The sequence below is a fragment of the Lissotriton vulgaris genome, chromosome 4_1 (genome assembly GCF_964263255.1).
Source record: "Lissotriton vulgaris chromosome 4_1, aLisVul1.2, whole genome shotgun sequence".
Taxonomy (NCBI): Eukaryota; Metazoa; Chordata; class Amphibia; order Caudata; family Salamandridae; genus Lissotriton; species Lissotriton vulgaris.
In genome coordinates this window covers 1,419,158,969-1,419,177,498 of record NC_141691.1, presented here as the reverse complement: position 1 = coordinate 1,419,177,498, position 18,530 = coordinate 1,419,158,969, and the positions used below count along the sequence as shown (strand labels likewise).

General features: G+C 48.0%; 1 protein-coding gene across 2 annotated transcripts in view; it reads right to left on the bottom strand.

Moving 5' to 3' along the window:
• LOC147724067 (uncharacterized) overlaps positions 1-18,530 on the bottom strand; it is a 331,100-nt gene that overhangs the window by 191,310 nt on the left and 121,260 nt on the right. For both annotated transcript variants that reach the window (XM_086965662.1, XM_086965663.1), the window contains one exon: positions 4,010-4,115. In XM_086965662.1, the coding sequence (XP_086821788.1) occupies positions 4,010-4,115 (106 nt within the window). The remainder of the gene's footprint in view (positions 1-4,009; positions 4,116-18,530) is intronic.

Genomic DNA, 18,530 nt, shown 5'->3' with positions numbered 1-18,530 from the left:
TTCCCTATTGTCTTCATAGGCTCCTACCCTGACCGACCCGTCTGTGGAAAGTCAGGCGGATGCCATTAACATCTGGCTCTCTGCTGCTTGTGACCAGGTCGCCCCACTTAAAAAGATTAAATCAGCTCGTCTACACGACGCCCACAAGTGGTTCTCTAGCGACCTTAAATCCCTGAAATTAGAACTCAGACAGTCGGAGCGCCGTTGGCGCCGCAACTACTGTCCGACCCTCCGCCTCAAATATAAAGCCCTCCTCAACAACTATAAAAAAGCCATCTTAGTGGCCAAATCTAAATACTTTACTGAGCGAGTGGCCCTTTCGGCCAACAAATCTCGCGAGATCTTCTCACTGGTTCATAGTCTTGCCTCCTCTGACCGCGCATGTCTCTCCCCTGCCCCCTCTCAATCTCTCTGTCACTCTTTGAATGATTATTTCATCAACAAAATCATCACTATCAAGGCCAATATTCCTATTGTGCCTCAACCTGATCTGCCGGATCATTTTCACCCGTCCCCCTCTGCTTTGGATCATTTTGAACCAATTTCATCTGATCTCTTCCTTGACCTGCTTGTCAAGGTCAAGTCCGGCTCCCCTGCGGACTGGGCTCCTGCACGGATCCTCAGAACTCTCTACACTAGTTGCCCTATCCCTCCTCTCACTCTTCTCAACTCTTCCCTGGCTTCGGGCTGTGTTCCCTCTTCCTTTAAATCTGCTATTGTTTTTCCTATCTTGAAGAAAGCCGGTCTGGACCCCTCTCTCCCATCGAACTTCAGGCCGATCTCTCTTCTTCCCTATTTAGGGAAGATTCTCGAAAGCTACGTAACATCCTGCCTTTCCTCCTACATTGAAGCGAACAATCTCCTGGCCTCCCATCAGGCTGGCTTTCGTCCCGGCCACTCCACTGAGGGGGTGGTCCTCGCAGTCCTGGATGAACTTAAGGGGTAGGCCGACAGCAACCTCCCCCAGGCCTTGGTCCTTTTGGATCTGTCCGCTGCGTTTGATACGGTCGACCATGCCATCCTTCTCGACCGGGTCAGCGCAGCGGGCATCCAAGGCACTGCCTTCTCCTGGATCGCGTCCTTTCTTCAAGGCAGATCACAGGCAGTCCACCTTTCTGACTTTTCTGCCCCTTCACTTCCTGTCACTTGTGGGGTCCCTCAAGGTTCTTCCCTTTCTCCCCTTCTCTTCAACCTTCATATCCGCCCCCTTATCTCCTCCCTTCTCGAGCTGGGGGTCTCTGTGTATAACTACGCAGATGACCTCCAGCTCGTCTTTGATCTCTCTTCCCCAACTGACTCTCTTCCCAAGTTTTGCACCACTCTTGTCTTTATTTCCCAGTGGATGAGCTTCAATCATTTGAAGCTCAACCCTGACAAGACAGAGCTTGTCCTCACTGGTGGCCCGTCTAATCCCTGGTCCTCCGTTCACTGGCCTTTCTTTTGGCCCTCCCCCTTCCCCAGTCTCCTCTGTCCGGACTTTGGGCATCAAGATCAGTAATGATTTATCTATGCATGCCCAAATTAGTTCCGTTGTGTCCTCGTGTTTTCTTTCCCTCCACCTTATCCGCAAAATCTCCCGGTTTTTTTCTGTTGACGCTCTTAAAACCATCATCACGGCTCTCATTACATCCCGCCTGGATTATGGAAATGGCTTGTACGTAGGCATTCCTGCCTACGAAACTCACCGTCTCCAAGCCATCCAGAACCAGGCGGCCCGTCTTATCCCCCGTCTTCCCAAATCTTCCCACATTACCCCGGCCCTCAAAACCCTTCACTGGCTTCCTGTTCATTTTAGGTCCCAGTTCAAATTAGCCTGTCTGGCTGTCCGGGCGCACGCTCGCTCTGCCCCGCTTTTTATTAACTCTTTAATCTCTTCCCATGCCCCCAGCCGCTCCCTCCGCTCTTCTTCTCTTTCTCTCCTTCACGTCCCCCGCTTCCGTAAATCCCATACCGGGGGCACCCGTTTCTCTGTTAGGGCCCCCCAGATTTGGAACAATCTCCCTCTTTCCATTCGCTCTATCCCGATCTTCTCCCATTTTCGTAAAGCCCTCAAAACTTTTCTTTTCCTTCAGGCTTTCCCCGGCTAATCCCATTGGGCTCCTTTGCAGATACTGATGTGTCCCCTAGCGCCAGGAAGCCGCTTGGCCACAGTGCGCTTTAGAAATTTCTTTTCATTTCATTTCATTTCATTTTATAGTAACAAAGCTTGATCTTGCTAGTTTGTCCACTAGGGCATTCATCGATAGCTTGGAGTCCATGGTCATTCTGAGGTTTCTTACTTAAGTCGATATTTTGGGCGGTGTTCCCAGATTAGGCCACATGGCGACTGGGTCATAATGTTTCCAATTGCCACACATGAGTATTTCAGTTTTTGGAAGCATTCAATTCGAGATTACTCCATGTTACCCATTTATCCACAGCTCTGAGACAGATTAAATTTGTTGAGTTTACAATATCTTTGGGGCATTGCATTTGCGGGTTATCTGCATACTTTTAGCATGTGAGGTGAAACTGATTGATCAGTGCCGGTAAAGACTTCATGTAGATGCTGAAGAGCTGGGTGACCCCTGCTTTTGTGAAGTACGGTTTGGACAAGAAAGGTGGGGTATGGATGACAAAGGTAGAGTGTGATCCAGTCTAGAGCAGTCCACTCTATGCCAACTTCGTGGAGTCTCTGTATCAGAGCGTCATGGCCAACTGCGTCAGAGGCAGCCGAGAGGTCAAGAGAAGTAGCGCAGCAACCCCGTTGCAGTCAAATGTTGGCAAGGAGGACCAATTCTGTGACTCTTCCTGGACGGAATCCCGCTTGGAAGTCTGAAAGTATGGCATGCTCTTCAATGAATTGTGACATCTGGGCAAAAGCTTCTCTTTCCATCAGTTCGCCCAGGAAAGGTCCATTTGAAATCGGTCTGTAGTTGTCAGGGATCAGCTGGCCCAAGTTTGTTTTCTTCAGTAATGGGCGTATGTATGACTTTTTTAGTTCTTCTGGGAATATTCTGGTAGTTAAGGAGTTGTTTATGATTCTCCTTGCTGGAGTGGCAGCAGAGGTTGTTAGAAAATGGTCTTGAAGGTTTGCAGTGGACAGGGTTAAGAACGGCTGCCGGCAGGCCTGCTTGCTTTGACCAGGTCCATAAATTCATTGTGTGAAATGTGTTGGAAGGAATGGAGAGGCTGGGTCAGAGTATTCTTGGATTGTAGCTTTATAAAAGGGTTAGTGCAGATGCTTTGTCTCGGTTTTAAGTAAGAGTCCAACGTGTCTGCTTTGTCCGCGTAATGATTTGCCAGTTTGTCTGTGAACTCTTGAGTAACATGGAAAAGACCAAGTAAATCGAAGTATTAATGATAGCTGATAGCAATGCGGAAGATGGGGAGATATTCCTAAATAGCTAGGTCAAGTTAAACTTCATTCTGTATGTAAAAAAAAAAAAGAGAAACAAATAAAATAAGAGAAGAAACCTCCTTCCTCTTGAAGGTTCATATCCTCATCACCTTCCACTTTCTTATCTTTCTTTCCCCACTCATTTTCAGGTGTGTTGTGTTTTACTTTCCTTCCCGTTCCCTCTGCAGCACTTGAAGGGGGGATGCTAAACAGTAGTACCAGAAGCATGCAGGTATGACTGGCCAATGGAGGCTAGTTTTAATATTCTTACAGCCACCTTGGTCCAAAAGTACTGTGAATCAGTCCTAACCAGTCTGGTGAAGTAATGATAGCCACAGTGTATAGTTACGAATGTTTAAAAAGTAATATAGGATAGGGGCACTATGGCACAGTACAAGTTGTGTTTATGTTTAGTAGAGGTAATTTGAAAAGCGCAATCAGTCATAAGTTTTTATATTTATATTTGCAAACTATCGATTATGAAATTGACAAATGTTTTAAAGCATAAAACTAAATGGCATGTTCTTAAATTTAGGTCAAGTTCTGTGCAAATTCTGTGCATACACTGCACGGAGGTGTAGCGTCCAAAAGATTCTTCCAGCACCACCCTCCCCCCCAATGAAATGTTACCTAAAGGACGCCATTCCATTCTCCTTAATATTATTCTTTTGAGCAGGAGGTGCTTGAAGGGACAGAATCTTGTTTCCTGGAAGTGTTATCTGTTTCAGGATAGACCCTAGGAAAAGAAACCAGACAGATTTTTTTTTAGTTCAATGTGTTTGCAAAAACACATTGTTTAATGTGCAAATATAAATCTAGCTTCAGCTGCATTTACAAGCTTAGTTTATGTAACTGTCAAGCAGACCGTATACCTCCAGTTCGTAAAGCTGTGTGCAAATAGTGTCCACAGATATAGCAGAAGATTCCCAATTAAACATTCTAGTTAAGATTTCTTGAGACCATATATCATAATTCAAATGTAACAATAAACGTAAATGTCACCATGAAAGCGGTGTATTTTCTATTATACTAAATAAACAATATATGTGGCTGACTGGGAGTAGTATGAAGTTCACTGAACAATTAAAAAAAAAATCTTGCCATCCTTATCTCCCTAGCTGAACACATTACACCACAGCTTCTTCAGAAGGTCAATGTGGACTTCTTGAGGAGGACCAGGTTGCTCTTCAACCCTAACCCTCTCCCTAGAGGCAAGAACATTACACAGCTCCTCCATAATAGATGTGATTCACACCCAAGGACAATGACAAACACCCTATTAAAATATGACCACTCACTTTAACAACCACCACCATTAAAGCCATCACAAAGCCTACTTACTTGGCTTTGACAGATGAAGCGAAGGATGTTAACTATCGTCAAGTAGACTAAATCAGATCAGTTTACCCTGGGCTTCAAAACACTGCTGTGATCGCCAGTCTGAGTAGCCTTGCTTAAAGTCTGGCAATTGGCTCCTTTCTAACTCACCGTCAATGGTATAAAGGAGATGGTTTGAAGCAAAAAGAACAAAAAATGCTTCACTGCTTCCAAGAAGCAGTGTTATATTATATTATATCTATATATATATATATCTATATATATATATATATTCACTGAAAAAACCATAGGTTATAGACCATATATAGTTAGGAATTCGCATTTACAAAACCTTATTTTACTCACACAAAACCATTGAAATTCCATATATAGTTAGTTGCACTAACTATATATCGCACACCCGCAATCCACTGCTGATGATGTCACATATTACATCATTCATGACATGGTCAGTGACATCACTGATGACATCACTGATGACATCTCAAATGACATCACTGATGACATCACTGATGACAACATCCAGTGACTGTATGTTTCTGTAAAGTTAAAATATGTCTTACATATTGAAGAATGAGTGGGTGTATAAGTGTCTGGATGAAGGATTTAGTAGGTGCATGACTGACTGTATGAGTGAGTGATTAAATGTGTCTCACTGAGTGCATGGGTTAGTGACTAAACTGTCTTAATTTGTGCATCATTATGTCTGTTGTTCTGTAAACTGTTGCATGTGTTGATAAGTAGCTATATGAGTAACTATATGGGTTATTGATTGGTTGCCCAAGTATTTGTATGGGAGACTGAGTGTGTGTGTGGCTGGGATGTGTATGACTCTGTGCATAGATGTGTGAGCAGTTGATTCACTAGTTGTATGGTTTCAAAAGTGCATGTGGAAACAGCTGTATGGGCGGTTGACTGTGTGCATGCGTGTATTGGTGAGTGAATGGATATCTCAGTGCTACATGTCAAAGTAAGTACATATGTAAAACACAGTACATGTGAGAGTTGACATATATAAATAACTGTGCATAAGAGCCAGTGAATGTGTGAGTGGCTGTATGGATCATTGTGAACTTGTATCAGGGATTGTATAAGAGAGTAAATATGTGTTAGTATATGTTTGAATAAGTAAAGTTTGTATAACTGTATAGTTGAGGAAATGGAGGTGTGATTGATTCTTTGCATGACTGACTAGGTGTGTGAGTAACTCCATGGATGAGTGACAGTCTGTGAGTGTCTGTTTACACTGATTGTATCTAAGGTTATATTAGAGTCTGAAGAGGTTCATCGTATTATCACATGAATGAAATCATCAGTGATGTGATCAGTAATGTCAAATGAGATGTCATCAGTGATGTCATCAGTGATGTCATTTGAGATGTCATCAGTGATGTCATTTGAGATGTCATCAGTGATGTCAGTGATGTCACTGACCATGTCATGAATGATGTAATATGTGACATCATCAGCAGTGGATTGCGGGTGTGCGATATATAGTTAGTGCAACTAACTATATATGGAATTTCAATGGTTTTGTGTGAGTAAAATAAGGTTTTGTAAATGCGAATTCCTAACTATATATGGTCTATAACCTATGGTTTTTTCAGTGAATTTTCAAGGTTTTGTAAATGCTAATTCCTAACTATATATGGTCTATAACCTATGGTTTTTTCAGTGAATTTTCAAGGTTTTGTAAATGCTAATTCCTAACTATATATGGTCTATAGCCTATGGTTTTTTCAGTGAATATATATATATACATACATATATAAACATATATCATCTGTATATCTATATAAATACAAACATAAATGCATGCATACATATACTTATATGCATACAGATGCATGTTATTTACATGAAAGTTGAAAAAACACTAATAAAAGCAAAGCTAAAAAGCCACCTCATTACAAACAGAATGGCTTTAACTTAAACGAGGGCGAGATCTATTGCATTTTCAATGCTTGTTTACTTTGGTTCCATCAAGAAGGCATTCAGATGTGTCACACATTTGCCATAAATTCTGAATGTTAGCACTCTAGTTGCACATTAGATCACTGTAGTAAAGCTACTGCTCACCAGGGACGTCTGCTGCTGGTATTCAAAGTGCATGTTTCAGTCTGCATGTCAGAATTTTTTTAATGAAATAGAAGAGGATTTGAGAAGTCACTCAAAATGATCCCTAATTTTTCTTTCTGAAGCACTAATCATACTTTCTATGGCAAAATTAACCCCCTCATGTTGTTCCTTTTTAAATTGAGTGTTTTCAGACTTACCACTTCATTCCAATCAAGATGGCTTCTGGTGTGCCATACTTTTGTCATAAGTAAGACTGTTAGCGCTCTAGTTGTTCTTTAGAACACTCTGGGACATTCTGTCATTGGGCTATACTTGGGGTACATCTGGGTGATATTTGGGCTACATTTAGGCTCTTTTGTCTCTGGTGGCCATCTTGGGAGACTGTATGTCAGAATTTTTTAATGAAATTGAAGAGGGTTTGAGAAGTCACTCAAAATGTGCCATAATTTTTCTTTCTGCAGCACTAATCATAATTCATATGGCAAAATATACCCCCTCATGTTGTTCCTTTTTAAATTAAATGTTTTAAGAGTTACCACTTTATTCCAATCAAGATGGCTTCAGGTGTGCCATACCTTTGTAATAAGTAGGACTGTTAGCGCTCTAGTTGTTCTTTAGAACACTCTGGGACATTTTGTCATTGGGCTATACTTGGGCCACATCTGGGTGATATTTGGGCTACATTTGGGCTCTTTTGTCTCTGGTGGCCATTTTGGGAGACTGCATGTCAGAATGTTTTAATGAAATAGAAAAGGATTTGAGAAGTCACTCAAAATGTGCCCTAATTTTTCATTCTGCAGCACTAATCATACTTTCTATGGCAAAATATACCCCCTCATGTTGTTTCTTTTTAAATTAAATGTTTTAAGAGTTACCACTTTATTCCAATCAAGATGGCTTCAGGTGTGCCATACCTTTGTAATAAGTAGGACTGTTAGCGCTCTAGTTGTTCTTTAGAACACTCTAGGAGGCTGCAGTAGAACACAAAGGAATCAACTGACAGTCTCTGTCCTTGTTGGATGTACATGTTTTACTGAGAATGTCAGACTTCATTTTCACATGACTGAGAAAGATAATGTGAATTTACAGAAAATATGCTTTCAGTTTAGCTTATAGATCCCCTTCCAAACCACTGTGGGAAAATCATGAGATATTAGTTTTCTTTCAAACAATATTCATGATATCACAGCAGAAGGTTTTTTCACATGGTAAAATCACCTTAGAACCCACCACAAATCCTAAAACGAGTATGGTACCATCAACAAATGATTTATAATGTAACTAAAGTCCTAAAACCCTCTATTAACTACAATGCTTTTTAATGAGGTGCTATCATGTATATTGGTCCCAAGATGGCTGCCAACACTTCTTGGATGAAGTGCTGACAGCCAATCAGATCAGATGTGTGGTTAGGCTCCGCCCAGATATATATCTTTTTTTGAACCTAAATTACTCAAAATCCACTGGAGCACATATATTGAGACCTAGCAAAGGCAAATCGGGCTAACAGTCCCTACAATTTTGCCAAGTTTCGTGCAAATCCATTCAGCCGTTGAAGCTAAAAGTGAGGCCAACCGCCCTATGGAAATTAACATGGGAAAAACGCGTTTTGGGACCCCCCTTTTTTCTCGGCCCCCCCTTGATGAAACCCCCCCAAATTGTCAGGGGCTGCTCAGAAACAAAATGTTCAATTTTCCTGAAAATTTCAGCCAATTCCGTCCACAAACGCCAAAGTTATTAGACATAGAATTTTCAAAAATCCCATAGAGAAAAAATCCTAACTATATATACCTACTGGCGACCGCCAGTAGGTAATATATATATATATATATATATATACAAACACACACACATATATATACATATATACCCTGCACATTAGGCTAAATTCATGTACAAATCTAAATTTATAAAATTACAAAGTCAACATAAGCCTGTAATGCGAAATGCCTGTCATTTTTCTGCTATCAAGTATAACATTTTTCAACATTCACACTATCTAATCTGATGATAATCTTCCATCCCTTGAAACTGCTCAAGTATCCCAACTTTTATAAAAATGTTACAAATACTCAGACTTTCCAAAAATGTATGGTCAGACTTTGCAATCTTCAAATTCAAAATGCTTGTGATGCAAATATATCTGCCCAAGAGATTGGTTTTCCTTATCTAGTCTTGTTGATGCTAATCTGGTAAAAGCCTGCATTTCAAAGTGGTTGCAGAAGCCCTGTGAATTCTTTATTAGACTTCGGAGTGCAAGCCTTATAAAAGGCTGCTTTTCTACGAGATGGATACTTTCCATTGAAATATGAAACTTGGATAGGACATGGAGCTCACAGTAGAGTTGAGGCCAGAAACAACACAAGTCTAACAGCCTTCAACCTTGATGACCTCTCTTAAATAGTTAACTGAAAACAAAGTAATGTATTTCAATAGTTGGCTCATAGCATAGACTGTTTGAGAGCCAGTTCAGATTCCTCTAATGTAAAGGCCCTCACCTGCTGTCATTTCAAACTCAAAAAGAAGGAATCAAAGCAATCCTTTCAACACATATGACCAATGAAGTCAGTATGTGTTGCCCTCTCAAAGAGGTCTTTCATTAATCTTGGGGGAAAACAAATTAAAGTGGTATACAATTGGGGGCGTGGCCAAGCAGCATGGCTGACAGGACGTGAGCTCCTGCAGCTCCCGGCCGGCCTTGCCCGTAAATCCTCCTTTAATTAAGATCCTGTGACCATTGGACCGGGAAAGTTGTTTGCCGCACGCCCGTGGACCTGAGACACACTCCGGTGTCACAATAGGGGCAGCTGGCTGTGGCAGCGGACGGGAGGCGTCCGAGCAGCTGGCGCCCGGTGCCCTGAATACCAGAGGCCGGGGCTGCGGCCTTGCTTAAGTACTGGCTGCCGGAGGGTCCTGGAAGTCGCCGCAGCTCCCTGGGCCCCGGTGAACTGAGGGATGCGCGTTCCCGAGCCTGGGAGTCTGCGGCGTGAGTAGCGATCTCCCCCGAGACCTGGGGATTGCTGGGGCCTGTGGCGCAGGGGAGCTGCGGCGAAGGAGAAGCCTGGTGCGGCCACCGGGGTGGCACCGAGTCCGCCTGCAGAGTGTTGGCGGGTGCGGAGGCCCCGATCGTCATCGGGGGTCTCCTGCTGCACCAGACGACTGCAGCCTTCCTGACGAGGTGACAGACTGCCCCCCCCCCCGGACGCGGGGGGTTTGTGGTGAGGCCGCGGGGCCGCGCGACTGGCTGCTGGATTATCGGAGTCGCTAGGGGGGCGCGGCAGTCGGGAGCCCGGAGCAGCGCACCGGTGAGGCCGGGCAGCTTCCATAGATTTGGCCCTAAGTGCCTTGGGCACTGGACTGTGGTGCTGCGACGGGGGGTTACCTGAAGCCCCTGGTGCATGAAGCAGAGAGATAGTGCCATCCTGCAGGTGAGCTGAGTGGCCCGGCTGCTGGGGGGCGAGCGAGAGGCACCTGGGGGCGCTGATCGGACCTGTGGCGCTCCTGACTGGCTGGGTTTGTCATGGGGACCCCCGCCCTGGAGAAGATTCTTGGACCTGGGCGTACTATCTGTAGGTGGCCCCCGCCCTTGAGGAGTGGAGTCTGTGAGGGGGGCCGGATGCCTGGTGCCGGGCGCGGCCTGCTCTTGGCGATGTGATTTGGCCCCCAGATCCTGCGGGGGATTTGGACCGCCCGGGTGTCTGGAGGTGGGGAGCTGGCGGTCCCCAGTGTGGACTCTGCCCAGTGACATTCCTTTGGCCACATCGTTGCTATGATGTTGCCGTGCCCGGACGGGAGTTCGATTGCTTCTTCACTTGGCCCAGTCGAGACACTGAGAGCTGGTCCTGGGGACCGGGGCGTAGGGACGGAGTCCTTACTGCGAGACAGACGCCGGCCAGTTGGAGTGGGGGTGAGTGCGGCCTAGCGCTTTGTGAGATCCTGTGAACCCCCCTTCGGGGCTCCTGGGGCCCCCGGCTGCCTTGTGATTGCTTGGAGGGCGCGTCGTTGGGAGGGTGCCTGAGGGGGCACCGCACGGACATACATGATGCGGAAGGACAGGACGGCCCGCGCCTCGCAGCCCAATACCATTACCCAATACACCACCCCGCGTCTCCCGTCGCAGTGCATTACCCGTCAAGCTGGGCAGGAGGACGGGGGCGCGCATCCGGGGGACCCGCCAAGCCCACCAGGGCGGAGCTGCTGCAGGCCATACAGGGATCCCACACAGCCACGGAAAGACAGATTGAGACAGTGTCGATTGATGTAAATTTACTGAGGGCGGACCTTCGCAAGGTCACCGATAAAGTTACTGAAGCAGAGGGGAACATAGCTCAGTTGCAGGAAGAGGTGGCTTTGCTTAAGCAGACGGTGACGCAGCTCTCTGCCACAACGGGGGAGCTGGAGCGCAGGGCGGAGGATGCCGAAGGACGGGTGCGCCGGAGCAACATCAGAGTCCTCGGCATTCCGGAACGTGCGGAGATGGGAAACGCGGAGCGCTTCTTGGAGCACTGGATCCGGATTAAGCTCTGCCCGACTGGTCTATCAGATGTCTTTGTGATAGAGGGTGCCCATCGTGCGTTGGTACCGCCGCCGAGGCCAGGGGCCCCGCCGCGAGCCCTCATCGCAAAGATGTTGAACTATCGCGACAGAGACTGCATTCTTAGAGCGGCAAGAGAAACGGCGGACCTCGCATATGAGAATTCTAAAGTATCTGTTTTCCGGACTATACCCGTCAGGTACAGGAACAACGCAAATCTTTCATGGTGGTTAAGCAGAAGCTGCGTGATATGGGCCTCCAGTACATGTTATTGTATCCCACCAAGCTTAAGGTACTCTCCCAAGGCAAGGCTCACTTTTTCGAGAGGCCAGAAGAGGTATGGGAGTGACTTGAAATCAGGGGAGACGCACTCCCACCGGAATAAAGGGCTCGATCCAGAAATACGTGGGGGGCGCGCCCTGCGAGGAAAAGACGGTCAAGACGTCGGCGATCTACTGGCGCCTCTGATAGTGCAGTGCGCAGAAGGGTTACAGTGGGGGACGATGGAGCCCTCCGACTGGAATCGGCGGCTGCCGAGGACCTTCTGGCGGAGAGTTCAGATAACCTGCTGGAGGATGTTCTGGTGCCGGACACCTTGCTCCCACAACTGGAGGTTCTCCCACCCACAGTTGACAATACCGGAGACACTGGGGGAAGCAGCCACTGAGGTGGAGATCCAGACCTGAATCTGGATCTTGATCCTTGATAGCTGGATGTACCGTTCATTTGTATTTTTTCTTTTTAGGTCTCGCGACCTATCAATGCGCATGCGCATTGAGCGGAGCGAGAATTCAAGTGCTCAAAATAATCGTGAAACCAAGGGTTTTGTTCGTGCGGTTTTCTTTGAGTTCACGTGACCAAACAAGCACGCGCATCAACCTCCCTCCCTCCCTCCCTCCTAATTGAATTTTTTTCACGGCCGCCACCACATCAAAGGGCTTCTCCCTTTGATGTGGTGGCGGCTTCTCCTCCCCTAATTATTCATGGCTGGTTTCTCTTTCAGCGCCTCCACTCTTTCCCAGGCTAGTAAAATGACCGGATTCCCCACCCTGTGCAGTTCAACCTGCATTGCGTGAACGTCAGTCTATGATTCAGTCTTTGCTGTGTTAACCATCATTTGTGCAGTACACATTTATTTTCCTGTGTGTTACCCTTTGTTCACGATCTCCGTCCAAAAATGTTATAATAATCAGCTGTCACAGTTTCCGTCCTTACAGGATGTCAATTCAAGCGAAAGAGGTTAGACTACTTAGCACAAATAATGTAATCTGTGCTCAGAGACCCGCAGTCTGCAAATATTTGCAGTCACGCTCACATGCTGGCTCCTCTGCCACCTGAGGCTCGAAGCACCGAGTGGAATGCATTTTATGGAAAATATTCAGACTGTTTTCTCAGAATTCTTGGATGGTGGTTATTTTAAGCCAAGGTTTTCAGTTTGAGGTTAAATCACATTTCTTGAAAACACTTCGAGACAGATGTGAGAATCCTCACATTCCAGTTTGCGTGATGAGTCAAACATTCCACGAGGTTCAATAACCAGTACCTTCTTTTAAGAGATGGAGAAAGTTTACAATTTCTTGTTTTCCTCGTTGTTCAGCTCTCCCGTTTGCTCGTCAGCTGCCCAGCTTCATCCTTCTGAGCTCTCGTTTACACGTCGCACTTCTTCAGCCCAAAGATATGGCACGCATTAGTCACAATGGATCCGCAATGCAGACCAGGACTCTTGCAAAACTTGAAGCAACCACAAATTATATTCCCTCTCTCCCTTGAAATCTGCCTTCCACCCCGAAATGTTTTTTTATTCATCTGCCGCTGGACGTTTTAATTGTGCTCAAATTCTTATGTTACCCAGGCATATGAATAAAGCCGAACACCACAGAAGTGCTAGCAGCTGCGAATTCTCGGAATGTCTGTCAGGGCCACAGACTGGAGAGATGTGCCCGGCCACATTTGTGCTGGATAAAAATTGCGTCATATCGCATGCCACAACACCTCATTCTTTAGGTGTGAGAAACCGAGTCACAGAGCTCTTAGTGTCAGGCCTGTCGGTGATTGCAAATACACTCAACCACACACTCAACCACACACTCAACCACACACTCAACCACACACTCAACCACACACTCAACCACACACGCACAAAACCACAACCACTCATACAACTACACACACAACCACAAAACCACAAACACGCACAGGCCTCACTCACATCGCACACAGGCCTCACTCACATCGCACACAGGCCTCACTCGCAATGCACACAGCCGTCACTCGCACTGCACACAGCCGTCACTCGCAGTGCACACAGCCGTCACTCGCAGTGCACACAGCCGTCACTCGCAGTGCACACAGCCGTCACTCGCAGTGCACACAGCCGTCACTCGCACTGCACACAGCCGTCACTCGCACTGCACACAGCCGTCACTCGCACTGCACACAGCCGTCACTCGCACTGCACACAGCCGTCACTCGCACTGCACACAGCCGTCACTCGCAGTGCACACAGCCGTCACTCGCAGTGCACACAGCCGTCACTCGCAGTGCACACAGCCGTCACTCGCAGTGCACACAGCCGTCACTCGCAGTGCACACAGCCGTCACTCGCAGTGCACACAGGCCTCACTCGCAGTGCACACAGGCCTCACTCGCAGTGCACACAGGCCTCACTCGCAGTGCACACAGGCCTCACTCACACTGCACACAGGCCTCACTCACACTGCACACAGGCCTCACTCACACTGCACACAGGCCTCACTCACACTGCACACAGGCCTCACTCACACTGCACACAGGCCTCACTCACACTGCACACAGGCCTCACTCACACTGCACACAGGCCTCACTCACACTGCACACAGGCCTCACTCACACTGCACACAGGCCTCACTCACACTGCACACAGGCCTCACTCACACTGCACACAGGCCTCACTCACACTGCACACAGGCCTCACTCACACTGCACACAGGCCTCACTCACACTGCACACAGGCCTCACTCACATTGCACACAGGCCTCACTCACACTGCACACAGGCCTCATCACGCAAACACAGCATCACTCAGCACCACCACAGCATCACTGGTTCAAATATGTTCTCTCAATGTTTCAAGCTTTATTACAAATGTCACAAAAAAAGGTTATTATTTCACTTCTGCTCTTGGATTTTCGTCACTGAACATAATCTTCACAAAAGTTATTTACAAAACTTATTTACAAAAGTTTAAGCTATTGCCATTAAAAATTACAATCACTTTTATTTAAGTATTAATTATTTAAAAAAATTAAAAGCCATTGTTGATTGTAATATCAATACATCTAAGTCACGTCAATACAAAACATGTGACATTACAAATACTAAAAGTGTCACATATGCTAAAGTTAAAAGTATTGGCATTGTAAATCACAAAACAAATATAAAATGTCATTTACAAAACCAATAGCTCCACCTTTCCTACTGCGAGACCTATTGGCAACGCCAGTGCTCGTTTTGTTTGCAGGATATTGCGTGCTGTGTTTGGTATGGAATGATTGTGTGCGGGAGGGGGGGCCGGGGGGGGTAATGCGGGGCGTAAGTCCTAAATTTCTGGAAGAATGAATGGCACAGAGTATGTTCAGTGGGCTCGCTGTGCTGGGGGCTGCTTGGGGGGGGGGGGGGGTTCTTTTTAAGTGTTTCTGGGGTGGTTGCTATGTTTGCAGATATGGGGTCGCTGTGTACGTCCTGGCACCAGCGGGGGAAGGGCATTTCAGTATGTTTAGTTGTTGCAGGAATATTGCTCGTGGGAGGGAGGAGGGGGGGCTGTTGGGGGGGATTGAAGGGGGGTTTGTTTCAGGCATCCGTTGTATTACAGTGCGGGCACGGACGGGGAGATGGCAAGATGTCGAGATGGGGTCCTGCTGGGGCCTGGTGACTGGTCATGGGATACAAGTTTTTAACATGGAATGTGAGGGGGCTGGGCATGTGCGCTAAACGGCATAGAGTCCTTTCATTCCTCCGTAGACACGGGGTCTCTATTGCTTGCCTTCAGGTGACCCACGACGATGGGGCCCGAAAATTGGGGAGAAAGTGGAGGGGCCAATTGTTTCACTCTTCCTTCTCCACCTATGCTAGGTGGGTACTTATTTGGATGGCACCCGGGGTCCCCTTTGCTATTCAGTACATGGAGGCAGATATACAGGGTAGATATTTGCTCCTGAGGGCGAAACCTGATGGTAGGGACCTCACGGTCTTGAATTTGTATGCTCCTAGCGTTGATGACCCTGGATTCTTCTTGACCCTTCAGGAGGTGCTTGTCCCGGATCTGGAGGCCCCTCTGTTTTGGGTGGGGGACTTTAATTGCGTCCTGGATCCCGTAATGGATCGTTGTCCGCCTCACGCGGGCATGAAGCAGCTCAGCGAGGTAATGGGGAATCTGGGGGTGGTTGATATTTGGCGCCAGCGACACCCTACACTGAAACTAAACACCTGTTTCTCCCCCACTCACAACACGCATAGTAGGCTAGACAGGATATTGGTCGCCAATATTGATGCTTCCATCTCACTGGCGATCGCGCATCAGGCTCGATTTCTTTCTGACCACTCCCCAGTGGCGTGCACGGTAACGTGGGAGGGGTGGCCCTCCCGCCGTCGAACCTGGCGGATGCCAGGGGATCTATTACAGGATCCGATAGCGAGGGATCATTTCCAAAATGCACTCGACGGCTACCTAGAGTTGAACTGGCAGGAGGAGTCCCTTACCTATTCCACCAAGTGGGATGCTCTGAAGGCGGTCATAAGGGGTGAGTGCATGGGTCTCACGTATGGGGTTCGGAAGCAGCTTCTCCGAGACTTAAAGGAAGCTGAGGCTACCTTGCTACATCAGCAAACGTTACCGGACCCAGATGAGGCGCAGCAGGAGATGTAAAGGGCGGCCCGAGCATGTGTGCATGACATCCTAGATCAGATCGATAAATACACATTGGGTCAATTCAGACAGCGGCTTCATAGGGAGGGTGATAGAGCGGGTCAGATGCAGGCCTGGGTTTTGCGGCGGGAGTTCGCCCCGGAGAGGATTGTAGCGCTGCGGGACACTGCGGGCGCATGGTGCACTCTGAGGAGGCCATACTCCGGGTACTCCAGTCGCACCTGCGGACGGTATATGCGGCCGACCCCGCAGTTTCCGAAAACTCGTTCCTGCTGTATTTACAGGATCTAAACATGCAGACCCTGGCGAGAGACGCTGTGGAAGACTTGGACGCAGCGTTGACTATGGGGGAGGTGCGGGTTGCAATGGCCGGCCTCCCGAGAGCCAAGTCACCGGGGGGAGATGGTTTCCCCCCGGAATTCTATCAGACATACGCTGATACTGTTGCCCCAAGGCTGTTGCAGGTGTATGTTGAGGCTTTTGAGAGTGGGGTCCTGCCGCAGAGTATGAACCAGGCTGACATCTGCATGATCTTGAAGCCGGGTGGGGACAGTTGTGACCCGGTGGCGTATAGACCCATTACTATGATTAACACCGATGTCAAGAATTTAACTAAACTTTTGGCGGCCCGGTTGGCGCCGCACATGGTAAACTTGATACACTCGGATCAATGTGGGTTTATCCCGGGACGCAATGCCGCCATGAATTTGCGGCGGTTGAACCATATCCTCCATGAGGTTTGCGATCGGGAGGAACAATTGGTTGTAGCGTCTATCGATATCGCCAAAGCGTTTGATACGGTAGACTGGGGGTACCTCTTGGAGGTCCTCCGGCGGGTCGGCATGGGGCCCAATTTTTGTCGCTGGATCAGCCTGTTGTATACGGCCCCTAGTGCTAGAGTGAGATTGGGCATGGGGCGTTCTGAGGAATGGCGGCTGGGCCGGGGGACGCGGCATGGGTGTCCCCTCTCACCACACCTTTTTGCGCTGGCAATTGAGCCCTTGGCGGTCCGGGTGCAATCTGAGATGGTGCAATGGGGTATCCCAGTGGGGGACACCTGTAACATGGTCTCGCTGTACGCGGATGATGCTCTCTTATTTGAGGGCACCTGGTAAATCGTTGCCCATTTTGTTGCACCACCTCGACCGCTTCGGGGAGGCCTCGGGATTGCGGATCAATCGCAGTAAGTCCTTGATCTTTCCTCTAGCAGGCTTCGAAGAGGGACCAGTGCTATGCCTACCAGACCTTGGACTGCGCTGGGAACAGGAGGCTTTTCGGTATCTAGGAATTCAGGTGGCCCCGTCTGACTCGCAGGTACTGGCTCGGAACGTTGGTCAGATACTTACGTCCCTGCAGAACTCGGTAACCTTTTGGAATACCTTGCCGCTCTCACTCATGGGCCGGCTCTCTGTCGCAAAAATGGTGATGCTTCCCAGGATGCTATATGTCCTTCAGAATTCGCTCTGCCCCATTCCCCCGCGAATATTTCGCAAGCTCAATACACTGCTAACGTCACTGCTTTGGGCGGGACGAGGTAGCCGGGTTGCCCTACACACCTTGGTTCGGAGCTGGGAGGAAGGTGGCCTGGAAGCCTCGAGATTTGATTTATATTATTACGCGGCGCAATTGCTGCCGGCAGCACGGTGGTTCACGGAAGCGGACGGGTGGGAGATGCAACTCTTGGCTGAGGCTGCGACCGAACGGACACTCCTGGTGGCACTGATGAAGGGAAGGGGAGCGGCCGTGACCCTCCCATATGTGGTGCGCCATACGGCTGCAATTTGGCAGAGGTGTGTGGAACGGGTACTGAGACGTGCCCCTTTTCACAGGGAGTTGCCGGTTTGGATCCTGGCACCCATTGTGGCCATGGAGGAGCACATGTCCTTTAGGGACTGGAGAACCGGAGGCTGCACAACTATGGCTGACCTCTACCCAGGCGATTCGTTTGTCACCTGTGAAGAGGCTGCGGAGGCTTTTGTGCTGGGGGGGGCAATATTTGCATTATCGAGGCATCCAGGAGGTGGTGAGGGAGTCATGGCCCCAATTTCCGGAGACACCCCACACATCGCATACACTGATCATCATTCTATCCTGTGGTAGGGGTCGCAGATTGATTTCCTTGATTTACTCCGCACTGCGTCTGGACTCGGATCCCCCGGTCCAGCCGGCTTGGGGCGCTTGTGAAACAGATCTGGGGATGGCCTTGGAGGCAGGGCAGAGCAAGCGTATAGGAAGTCTCACACGAAAAGTGTTGTGTAATGCACGGTTTAAGCTCACGCACTTAAATTTTATGCACC